The sequence below is a fragment of the Nicotiana tabacum genome, chromosome 7 (genome assembly GCF_000715075.1).
Source record: "Nicotiana tabacum cultivar K326 chromosome 7, ASM71507v2, whole genome shotgun sequence".
In the NCBI taxonomy this organism is placed as follows: domain Eukaryota; kingdom Viridiplantae; phylum Streptophyta; class Magnoliopsida; order Solanales; family Solanaceae; genus Nicotiana; species Nicotiana tabacum.
This window is the reverse complement of record NC_134086.1, coordinates 126618692-126632377: the sequence shown is the minus strand read 5'-3', so window position 1 is coordinate 126632377 and position 13686 is coordinate 126618692. Positions and strand designations below refer to the sequence as shown.

The window sequence follows — 13686 nt, the reverse complement described above, 5'->3', positions numbered from 1 at the left end:
TCGAATTGAGCTTGTCCATCAGTATGAGATCCCTCAGGAGTGCCTTCACGAGATCGCCGAGGAGAGCCTTGTGGAGAAGTAATTAGTGCGTTATTATCCTGAGAGTCTCTCTGAAGTTGTTGGTTTATTTGGTTTTCTTGGTTTTCTTGAATGTTGTCATTGTTGTTCGACATAGTTGATGCAACAAGGAAAGTTAAGCGAAAAGAAAATAGATTATCAGATTCCCGGTAACAGAACCAATTTGTTTAACCAAAAAAATCAAATTTTAGTCAAAGCTAGAATTTAGAAGAACACGGGTTACTGATAATCAAAAGAGTGTATAAAAGAAAGTAATTTAGGTAGCAAGAGAGTAATCAAGAGAAAAACAAGTAAACCAAAGTTTATATCAATAGCATTTCATGTCCCCACAATTGATCAGATGTCTCCCTTTTATAGATATCTTGGAGATATACGTTTCGCCCAAATCATAATGAGGCTATTATGAGTAATTAAAGACATTTAATGCTACGTTACATATTCATTATATTCAATACAAATTCTCTAACATATTCCATATTTAATGCCTATTAAATGCCGTATCTGCACTCTTTTCTATTGTCAGATTCATTCCTTTTGATTCTCGGACATAAATGACTTAAATAGGTACGGGTGCTGGGTTATTTGTATTCCTGCCTGTGCCTCTTCCTCTGCCATTTGCTCGTATCTGTTGCAACTCGTGTCTCTTGGTTAGTTGTAATTCTTTGACCATTTTGACCAGTCTACGTGTTTCGACACGTATTCGACACGTCACCTTTATATTTAAATATAATTTTTCCCAACACACCTGGTCTTTCTAACAGAGCATAGAACTTAGGCTGCTGTTACTACCAGCAGAAGCAGGATTTTCACTTGAGAGATTCATAAAAAATGTAAATACACAAAAAAGTTAGGGTAATTCAACATATAAAATATATATGCATGAAAAACAATTTAACCTTATACACAGTATAATTTTCGGGAGAAGGGGCTGAACTCCCCTCTCGCTCACCTAGCTCCACCCCTAGTCGTAATGTAATTGTGACGAAACTGTATGTTGGAGTTGGCCATTTGGTTTGTTTTCTGATGAGTGTTAATTCGTTAGGGGCCCAAGCCACTGAAGAGGTGCACATGCGCATGGGGTTGCATGTACGTGCAAAAGAATCCAAACATTTTGCTGTTTTGATAATGAGATATCTTCTTTTTTGGCTTTTCAATAGCATTCAATTGCGCTTCGTACATCAGATGTCTCTCTTTCTTTCTTTCTTTCTTGACATGCATTCACTTTTGTTCATTACCTTTTGCATATGGTGATCTATAGCATGAGTCCAAAACAATGGTGAGGTGGAAGCAGACAAGGGTCACTCTCATCCATCCTTAGTTTCTCTGGTGTAGGAGCTAACACGTACGTGCGCTTGGATTGTGATGCCTCCCCATATTTATTTAATGACAATAATATTGCTGTCACCTCTACTGTTTTCGATAGCTATTTATGATGCATGGTGTCCATCAACTAGTCGTAGGTAGAAATTTCACTAAAGGTGTTCAAGATATTTAGTATATAGTTAAGAAAAGGGAGATTTGTTACCTATATATATGTACAGTATAATTTTTGGAAAAGGATATTCAGCTGACTACTATTCGTCGGGTGTAACTTCCTTCCCGCGTCAGTTGATATAGATTATGTTTATCAAGTAATGTGTGAAAAATCCACATATGCACGATAACAATGACGAAAATAATTTGTTTATTCTTTGATGAATAAGATGATAAGTTAAGACACGTAAATAACATTGTGAAATTCTGCAGACAGAGACAATTTTCAGAAGTCTTATAAATATGATATTCATCAGGTCAAGATAATGTTACACTATGGGCAGCAGTAGGCGGCACAACATACACATGCTGATAATCAAGGGTAAAGATAGAAACTTCGGTCAACCCTGTAGCTTTTGTTCAAACTTTAATACCTAGTTTTTAGCACTTTTTAAAAACCATGCATCTTTTTCAATATTTATCACTCTTTTAAGGTAGGGTTAATTAGGAGCTGGAAATGTAGAGATCTTTCACTTTCAACATGTCTGGACCAGCGAGATGCATGCAAAGCCAAGCAAGCTCAAGGTTACAAGCCTAAGTTTGGCATAAAAGATAATTCGATTAATTAAACTGTAGTTTTTTTTATCTACTCCTAATAATTATAATTAATCTGTTTCAAATGATCTGGGCAGATAATTGATTGTCAAACACACGCCATTGATTTTGACACCGCGGCACCACATGCCACAATGATTGGAATTTTTAAGTGGTCCGTTATATTTGCCAAATTTACTGGTCCTTACTCTTTTTGTCGCAGACTCGCTGATAATGTTTGATTAAATACCAAAAGTTTAAGATATAAGAGCTATATTAGTTTAATTTATTAATGGTAGCAGGAAAAATAATAATATTGAAAGTGATAAAATATCACGTTAAATACATTTGATTTAGAAACTTGAACTACATGTTACATAAATTAAATAAGTAGTAGTAGTAGTATTTTCAATAAAAATTAAATAGTTTTTGAAAATTATATACAACGAATTTCAGAGAAATTGAGATGGATGGAATACTATAGCTGGTACAATCTCAAGAAGTTCTTCAAAAAATTTGGTAAAGGGTAACTGGTAAGCTTAATGGAGTATATATATTTTTATATATATATATATTTTAGTAATAACACGAGCATCAATTAGTACGTAGTCGGTATTATTTTTTCCACTTCGAAATAGATATGCCAAATGTAATTTTAATTTTAGTTTGACTTGTCATTTTCCACACTACCGCATCCACGTGTGGACTGACAATTGTAGGATCTCACAATAAATCTAAATGTAGAGGTTGTCCCAGGTCAAGGGATCATATTTCATGTCCTTGTGTCCCAATTAATAAATCATGCCATGTCACAAGACATCTCTATTTAATTTAAGTGAAAATGACCAATTTTGCTCTATCAAATTCAATTAGGACTATTTTATACTTTGTTTCATTTTTGTCAAAAATTACCTATGTAATTAGCCAAGTAGTTTATTTTTTCCCTACCTACTAACGGATATCCAGTCAAGTAAAAAGGTCTATTTGGTCGTCAAAATATTCGAAATAGGACAATTTTCTAATCCGTTTTTGTTATTTGTCCAAAATGAGCCCTTGTACTACGCCCCTTTATTATCTCTGAAAAAGGGAGAAATTCAAGAATAGCCAGATTTATAAGTGGTCGTTCAAAAATAGTCATAATTTCAAAAGTAATCGAAATTTAGCTACTTTTCATGTAAAGATAAATTTAAACAAAAACATTGTTTAAAATTTGGAAAATACTCCAGCATAATATACTGGAGTTCCAACATATTATAATGAAATTCCAGCATAAGTATACTGAAACTCCAGCATATTATAATGGAGTTCCAGCATAAGTATGTCACTCCAGCATAATATGCTGGAAGTTCATACACAAGTGCTCCAATCTCCAGTATATTATGCGAGAACTTTCCGCGTGTTGGAGTTCCAGCATAATATGTTGGAAGCTCATACACAGGTGCACCGATCTCCAGTATATTATGTTGGACCGGTCCTTATTGCAGCAAAATAGTGACTATTTTTCAATGACTTTGCAAACGCTAACCCTGCTATTTTAACCTGAAAAAAGGTCATTGCCCTGATTAATTTAACGTGAATCCAGTAACAGAAGTGGAAAAGTTGTTCAAAAAGAATATGATGCAGTATAAAGTATAAACATAGTACATTGTGTTCGGGCTGGATAACAAGGAGGAGGGACCTGTCCAGCCACCCTCTAAAGGGTCAGGCCCAAATACTGGGCCTAATTATGGGCTGGGTACTCTGGGTTGACCCTGTCCAATTGAATCATAAATAGAAGGATATTCTTGCTTTCATAATAAATAATACTACTATTACACTGCTTTAGCAAATCAACCAACCAATGAAAAGATACAAATTAGTAAATATTGAATAATATGAACCTCTAATCTAAAAGATACATCTCTTCACATATCGGCTTGATTTTTCTTCTTGAGCTAAGTACATGTCTTGATACCACGTAAATAAAATACTCAAAAGAGTATTCATTATAAATCCTTATGACAATGAGTATAGAGCAACGCAAGATCCTTATAAGAACCTTTAATTTAGATGCTATAATTACATTATATAGGAAATTGTACGACGACTCTATACTTTCTAGAAACGAAGCGGATCGATTCAAAATTTTAAAAGGATGTATACACTATTATGAATAAGTAAATTTATAATTTAAATTTGACGGATCAACCTTTAGGTTTTATCATTGCACTCATTACACATTTAAATTACTAGTTTCTACGTTCGTGCGATGCACGAATACTCTATGTCAAATATTGTGAAACGCATACAAAAAATAATAAACATTCAATCACATAATATTCTAAAAACTAATTGCAACTGAATATGTACGAATTCAATATGTACGAAGTTTAATAATATGTTACTAAGAACAAAAAAAAATATAATATATAATTCAAACCAACAAATTAATAATGTTTTGGCACAATGAAAGAATAAAATAGAACTAAATATTATGGAATCATAAAATTATGCAATTAAATTTGTAAATCACTTAAGGAATGCAACAATACTTAATATTAATTTTCTGATTCTAGATTTTCTTTGATTTAATTAAGCCTTAATGATTCAGATACATAAAAATCGTATTTACTCAAGATACATTAGTAACAAAAAAACCAAACATAGAAAGTCATTTAGTAATCCATACCTTCTTTGGCATTATTTTTTCTGTTCTGTTGCACATTATCCTACATTAATTATTATGAAAGTTATATTTAATGAAATATAAGTTCTTAACTATACAAATATTCAAAAGAAAATTGTTACTGCTAGGAAATAATTCTACTTAAATCCAATGCCGACTAGTGCAATCTCTAAAATCAACTCCAATTCTAATTATCCAATCTCTAGTTAAAAAGCACATGAATTTTCTGTGTTTCATCCACGAGTATACTTGCTCATGCAAATCTAAAACTCCATCGTACTTGCAGTTTCATGAATGCAAAAAATAGCTTCGAGTTGATCTACTATCAAATTGAATCACTAAAGATAAGTTAACAACAAAAATCTATAGATGACAGGTTGATCGAAAGGAAGGGGAGAAAATAAATTGGTTAAAAAAATTGTCACCTTAACCAATCACTTCCTTTCTGCTAAAGAACCTTTTCTACCAAATTCAAGAAAGTGGTTCACCTAAAATATATGATGGTGTTCACTGCAAAGAAAATAAGGAATTGAAGTTAAGTAAGTATATATTGAAGACTTAAAATATATATTATATAAAAGGAGAACATAGTTCAACATAAAATCTTGATACATCATACATGATATGCAGAATTAAGGAAAAAATAGAATTTAATAAAAATATTAGAGATATAATTGATATCCATTAATAAAAAAAGGTCAAGCTTTTAAAATTTTGTGGCGTGGTTAATATATTGAGCTTGTTAAATAGAGCCGCCATTATGTAGAAACATATTTTAGATGGATGAAATTATATTTGATTGTATACCAAAAGGATTCAAACTTATAATGAAGAAAAAGTTTTAATTCCATGTAACTTCTGTTTTGGGAGACTCTTCGAACAAGAGTAAGAATCAACAAAAACAATTCAATTTGGTTTCAAACAGCTCCTAGCATTAGGTAGAATAAAAAAAAAAAAAATACAATTTTGTCCAAATTGAATTTTTTTTCGTTGATTAGGACAATATCCTTTAACAGTGAAATTATTCTTTTCCAAAAATAATAGATAACCACTAGGATCAACTTTGTAGGGTCGACGTATGTGTAGTTTAAATTGGAAAAGAATTTCATCATTAGGTTATTCACAATTAGATCCTTAAATTATACAAATATTTAAGGGCATAAAAGTCTGTCAATATTTCAAGGATATTTTAGTCGTTCAATATTTAACATAAATTATTCGTGCTTTTATAATAATACTAGTTTTAGGGTATGCGTTTCGCGCGTGTACCTATATTTGTTATATAATAATCTTTTTAAAAATAACATAAATAAGTATTTAAAAGTGGTGTTTGCGTTAAAATAAAAAATTAACCAAAAATTGCAAGTACTCGAAAATGATACTAAATGATAATCATATGATTAATCTTACAGTAATTATTTCTTCGATTCATTCCAATACTTAAGCTTAATTGTAAAAAAGTGTTACTAAAATAGTATTTGATTGAAAGATAAAAGAAGTCCTAATTTTATATGACAATTGTTTGTTTGTAACATTTGTGTACTACGACTTGCATGAACTTTGGAGTAATATTCGTTTTGTTCTAAATGTTGGAGTATATTTTCTTATTACAGTAAAAAGGCCTAGAAAAAGTTGTAAGTATTAAGAGTTTTTATCATATAAGGAAAGAGTTGATAATCAAATTTTAGTTGATTTTAAAATCCTATATAGCAGAAGAATTTAAATTACGATTTTATCTAATGTAAAATATATTTTAACGGGTAAAAAAGATGTTCGATTTGGTACGTATAGTCCGTGTCTATCAATTAGATTTGTATAGAATAATAATGAATTATGTGTAATATCAATTGACGTCAATGTAGATACAACATTCATTTAAATGGAAAAGTAAATGTTATTACATTATGCAATAGTTGAATTTATAGAATTTGTAATTATAATTTTTTTGTGAATAATGATATATTATGTTTTTTCACACTTACTATGTCTTCACAGATAATATTTCTTGGTGTATGTTGTCTTTTTTTTTTTTTTGGTCACTTCAGTTATTCTCTCATAATCAAAATCCTTGTTCAAATTGATTTAACCCTTGTGAGGAAACCTGTTGCGACAGGTACAGTTCAATATTAGGATCATTGGGCCGTGTGCTTATTTATTTGCATATGATTTATTAATTATCATCAAAATATATAATTTTACTGAAAATTACTCTGATAGATCTAAAAGTGTATAATATATATCTTTTGAAATATTTTGATAGTTGCCCCACATATGAGAACATAAGTAAAAATATTTATGCTTATTGTTTTAGTCGAATATTTCTTAACGTGATTCCTATATGAATGCTTAATTGATGGAAGAAATATTTGTTTTCTAGTGTTTTCGATTCTCAAGATCATACAAAGTCTACTAAAACTACTCAACCAACCCACGAGCCTGTTAATAAAGTAGAAGAAAATTTTAGCATCATCATTCTGCATTAGAAATAATGCTCAATTACTAACTATAACAAGGAAATCCACGAAGACAAGTAGTTTTCGCCAAACAATGTTTGATAACCAAGCAAGCCTCAAAAAGGAAAAGATTTATCTATTAATCTATGACTACATGGATAAGAGTAGCACAAAACTAAGTTAACAAAATTAATAAATAAATAAATAATAGTACTATAGTAGTAAGAGCAAAGATGGTGGCTACAATTCTCGAATTGTATAAAGTGGTAATCTTTTTGAGACGGAATCAAATTGTACCTTGAAGTGGTACTATTTAAGATGAAATCAAATTGTATAATTCTCATGGAAATTCATGTTAAAGACAAAGTTATAATTAATGTAAGTGTGTATATGATGTTTAACTTCCAATTTACATGTTTAATTATACAACTTTTCTCGAGAAAAAACGTGCTAATGTAACTCACGAAGCTAAGAATATCTCAAAAACTATTCGGGAGGTGGAGTTAATCTGTTTATGCAGTAAAAGAATTTCTAGAGAAGCCAAAGTGCTATAGTAGACTTCAAACTTTGTATGACCTCGCACATAAATAAGAAAAAAACAATGAATGTGAAAAGCTAGCTATAGTTATAAGTTATTCAACATAAAATTCACTTATAAAGTCGAATTTCATGTTGAAGATAGAATAAATATATATAGATGAAATACCATAACATACGAAAAAATATTTAGAAATTTAAAAGATTCATAAAGCATACATGACCCATTAGTTTTGCCAAAAAGCAAGGAGAGCAGAAGCAAAAAGCCCTGCGAAGGATTCCCACAGATAGAACTCCGCAATTGAAATTGAAAGCAAACGTTATTGTTGATTAATGCATGAAAATACACCATAAAGAATAAAGTAAAAAATAAAAAGAATGGTAAACTATAATTATGAATTTGACGATCTATATATTTTAATATAAGAATCCCTAATAATAACAGAGAGGATTACGTATGAGAGTGATAGTGAAAAAACCGAGAACTTTGACTACATATACAAACAAACAAAGAAGCAAACTAATCCAGTGAAGTTAGATGCAGAAAAATATGATTGTATGCAAATAAAGTCATCACCTAATCATCAAAAGAATGTTCAAGAAGCATAAGAGTTAAGGCCAACAAAGTTAACATGTGTAATTTTATTGCTACTCAAACAAGAGTTTGTAGCCACCTACAGGCTGCCATTAGTTGTAAGTCAACTAATATTTTGAATCTTAGAAACTTTACACTTAATTTTTTAGCTAGAATACCTGTTTTCGAGTTTTTGTGAGTTTATTCAAATTTTCAAATAAGAAAAAATGTAAATTGTTTGAGTTCTCAATGTGAATTCAGAATTATACTCATTCTAAATATGAGTGTATTAGAATAACAGAAATCTTTTACTTCTAAAGCTGAGTTCAGAATCGGCATGTAATTGATGATTAAATAATTCAATTACATCAACTCTGAATAGCACAAACAGTATAAGGTCTATCTCTTAATATTAAATTAAACATATAAAAAAAAGGAATCACATACATAAAAAAAGAAAAAAAGTTTGAAAAATAAAATAAAATAAAGTACGCTCGCTCAATAAGGAGCATGTTAGTCACGCTTGTAACATATATCAAGTTATAACAAAAAAACTAAATTCACTGTTGTGTTGCTAGGAGGTAATGAATGAAATCATAATAAACATCTATTAAGTTGTAGTAACATAGTCTAACTGTCTAAGAACTGAATTTTCACCACTTAAATTTTGCTTACAGCAACTGGTTGAAAAATTGCCAAAGAAAAATTAAAATATGTAATAAACTTATAGAAATTGTGATTCAATAGCCTCCAATCTCAAGATTATCAAGTTTATATTTCTTCTTTAGTCTGCTATTAATGTTTCTTTTGTCTCTTGTCTAGTGAATATACAAAAATTGTCTCGCTACGTCCAATGATGGTAAATAAAACCTAATTCCAAAATTATATATAGCCACTAATGCCTAAAAGCAGTTTAAAATCCTACCAAAAGCTTGAAGTTCAGGGTCATACCAATAATTTGAAATCTTTTATAGGACAATATCAACTGTTTGCTTCGTCCTATCTTTATTTGCTTTTTTGGCAAGTTATTATTGCAGCCTTCACCATTACAATAAATTCTCAAAATCCTGTTGATTAATTAAGATGGATCAAAAATTAACATAAACGAATAATATAATGTTGAAAATCCATTAAACTTTAGTTAAACAAGAATTACCTATCAAGCGTCTGCAATTACCAAAAAAAATCTCATTCAATCATTATTCTTTAATAAAATATTACTAACCTGTTTAAAGCTTATGCGATTTGCATCATTAATCCGAAACTTATGAATACTTACACAGAAAAAACACACGTAAAGAATCTTAAACAAAGAAAAACCTAAAGAATCCTAAACATAAAGAAAAGGCACACAGTAAAGAAGCCTAATCCTAATTATATAAAGAAGAAAAAGCTAAAGACTCCTAAACCTAAACACACATGACCTAAATAGTCGACAATTTAAAGCTAAAGGCTCCTAAACCTAAATATACGACACCTAAATAGACGGCAGTCTTTGTTTTTTCTCAAAAAATAAAAATTTATTATATCCAACTTAAAATACAATACGAAAGGCAAAAAAGACGAACGACATTTCGCTAGGCCTTCGTGCTTTTAATACAGTACAGATATAGATAGATAAGTCCAGTTTCTTTTTTACCCAAAAATATTCTAATATTTTACATATATATCTAATTAAAAAAATGTTGGATGATTAGTTGAATCATTGACTATATGTTACATCCTTCGTTGTTACCGGATTTAATATAAACATTTGGTTTAGTTATATAAATTTAAAATTAAAAAATTAAAGAAAAATAGAGATTTCAATGTGTTGGGCTTGTAATTTTGCAATAATAAACCAAATAAAGAAGGATATACAAAGAAGAAACAATATACTTAAAACACAAGATAGACATGGGAGTTGAACCTTCAATCTCACTTGTAAAGGTGCACTCAATGTATCTGCACTATAAGACTCATTTGAGCTTGGGTGCATATATATATATTTAAGTAATTTTGATGAAATATAATACAATCAAGTCTTTCTATAACAACTTATATGTCCATTCCGATATTTTTTATAACAACCTATATATTCATTCCGATATTTTTTAGCTGTTATAGTGAAGTGATGTTATAAAAAACATATATCATAACATAACAAAAAAATTAGTTCCAAAAAAAAACTTGGCTATGTGTGATTTATGAAGAAGAACATGTCCCATACACTGGATACACTCATGTAAACTAGCACGTGTAACATGATTTTTGACATTCATTCACACTTAGACTTTTATGCGAACAGTATGAAGATGGCTTGTCTAAGGGTGGTTTTGCTAGTATGTTGAATCGTGTTAATAATTATGTCATTTTAAAGCCTAAATTATTAAAATGTGAAGTATTTATTTTAATTTTTCAATAAATAAATCGGATTGTAAAATCTCAATTAGGAAATTTCTCCTTCACCTCTTATCCGGAACTGTAAAAGATCAACTCCTAAAACAAGTTCGGCAGCTAGTCGATCTAATTAAAGAAGTCCTCGCTCCGTTTACTTTTAATTGTCCACTTTTGACTTTGAACTCCTTTTAGGAAAAAATATATACTTAGTATGTATTTTACAATTTCATCGATAATATTGATAGCATTTCCAAAAGATTTGAAAAATTATTTGGGTGAATAAGTTGTTAATGATAAGGATAAAACAGGAAATAAAAGATTGTTTTTCTCTTGATTTAGTAGTGAACAAGTAAAAGTGAAAATGTATTTTTAGTATAAAAACAAGATTATACTTTAATGTATAGTTGCATGATTGGTGATGTGACTACTTCTTAATTATACTAGCATACATATTACATGACATTACGAGCTTGTTTGGAAAGCCACCTTGGAAATGAGTTTGGGTGTAATTACATAGTTTGGCTTGTTCGTTTGGCCAATTAATTACTTGGTCAGCATGAAATTGGGTGTAATTGGAAGGGTGTAATTACACTCTCCAATTCTCAAGGGGAAGGTGAGAATTGGTGGTAATTACAAAGTTGCTTTTTAGTTTCTTTCCTTTTTGTTTTTATATTAATATGAGGAAACAAATAAGACCGATTTTTTCTACTCTAGATTTCTTCACCAACGTTCTTTGCAACTTCACTCTGACGTTGTCCTGTTGAAATATGACATACGTTATTATTATTAAATTATGCTATATTTTCATTGTTCTCTTTTTAAGTTATAATTTTTTTTATGGAGAATACCAATAATTTTATTATGATATTATTTACTATTTTAATATTTATTTTCTTACAAACACTATATATTTAATACATAATAATAAATATTACGGAGTATTTAATATTTGTTATTACATAAGTATTTGTCACAATAATTTATTTATATTTTAATCTAGAAAAATTATTTAACTATGTAATTACATTAGTACAACCAAAAATGACATTGGTAATTACACTTTAATAACATCATAACAAACAAACAAGCCATTGTAATTAGTATACTGTGTAATTACTACCCTAGTAATTATAATTACTAGCTATGGTAATTACTATCCTAGTAATTACACATGACTTTTCAAGCAAACTCTTAAGATTAGCAGTCTAAGTATATACTCTCGAGTTCTTGGTTTCGCACATAGAAATTAAGTCTTCGCTATGTTCAGGTCATTCCCAACAATATCCAATGGAGATTGAGGATTTAAAGAGAAACTCTATTCTTGGAAGTTGAAACAAAATTACAAACAGTAAAAAATAAAACCTGTAAAAACATTAATGGGAGAGATAAGTTTTGAAAACTCATCAGTCGAAGTCCCTAATAATTACTTTTGGCATGCATGCATGAAGTATTTAATAGACCATTCAGTTTCTTGATATCTTACAACTAATGTACCCAGTTTCCTAGTAGTGCAATTAATAAGAAAAACTTCTGAGTTTTCCAAAAAAGATGAATTAAACACATATAAATTTGTTATAAATAGCCATGCGAGCCATCGACAATAATACATCAATCTAATTTGTTTTCACAATACAACAACAATGTACTCATCATATGGTAGCAGCAGCTCTGACACCACCACTTTAAAGTACCGAATCAAATTTGGTGGACGAACAATTGAAACAACAGTGACTAATAAAGCTGCGATTGCCAATGAATGGGCAACTGAAATGCTCAACAAATATGCTGGAAAAGACACAGTTGTTGGTTTAGACAACGAATGGAGACCTAATTTTAGTCCATATAGAAGCAACAAAACAGCTACACTCCAACTCTGCATCGACGACAGGTGTCTCATAGTGCAGTTGTTTTATTTGGACGAAATGCCACAAACCCTCAAAACATTCTTGGCTAATCCTAACTTTATATTTGTGGGAGTTGAGGTTGCTGAAGATATCCTTAAACTAAAGAATGAGTATAGATTGGTTTGTAATAGAAGTGCTGATATTCGTGATGTTGCTAAGAGTACGTGGCCAGGCAGGTATTCTCGTCCAGGATTGAAAGATCTTGCTCGTGAAATATGTGGTCTTTATATGCCTAAGCCAAAACATGTGTGCATGAGTAATTGGGAGGCAAGGGTTCTTAGTGAAAGCCAAGTTGAATATGCTTGTATTGATGCTTATGCTTCCTACAAGATTGGTCACAAGCTTCTCATGGAAATGTGAAGTTATTACATAACAAGTTAAGTAAGAGTTTTAGATAAATGTGGTCATCTTTCTTTTGCATGGTTTGCTGGTAATCAAATGTCTATTGAAGGTTTCTTCGGCGAAGTCCGAATTTTAAGTATTTCATTTTAAAGTATTTGGCTGTTAATGTTTAAGAAAGCATCTTGAGTTTTCATTTGTCAAAGCGGCCTATTATTCGTATTTTATGCTAAATTTTTGCTCGAGTCTGAGGATATCCTCGCTTCTCTTTCATATTGTCCGCGGTGGTCCGGGTTAATGTATCCTTAGAGCTATGGGTTAAAACGAATAACCCAATATCTTTTACACAGAATATAAATATATACTATGTGAAAATTTTATTAAATATTATTCTCTCCGTTTCAATTTAGGGACACATTTTGCTAATTGGGAGTCAAAACTGTGTGAAGTTTGATCAATATATTAAAATATTTGTTTTATCATATTGACATGAGAAAAATTGCAATTTATAGTTATAGTTATTGAATATTTAAATTTAAATTTAAAAATATTGAGTTGGACTAGTTCATTTTAGCTTCAAAGTTTAATCTAATTGACTCTCGATAAGTGAAATGTGTTGTCTAAATTGAAACAGAAGGAGTAGATTCCTTAAGAAATTTAGAAGGTTCAACTAATCAAAATAAAAGTTTG

The 13686-nt window shown here is 30.2% G+C and overlaps 1 protein-coding gene across 1 annotated transcript; it reads left to right on the top strand.

Annotated features, from left to right (window-relative positions):
• The first annotated feature begins 12393 nt into the window (after positions 1-12393).
• LOC142162275 (3'-5' exonuclease-like) lies at positions 12394-13017 on the top strand. Its single transcript, XM_075218608.1, has one exon. The coding sequence runs from the start codon at positions 12394-12396 to the stop codon at positions 13015-13017; it is 624 nt and encodes a 207-aa protein (XP_075074709.1).
• Positions 13018-13686: the final 669 nt, after the last annotated feature.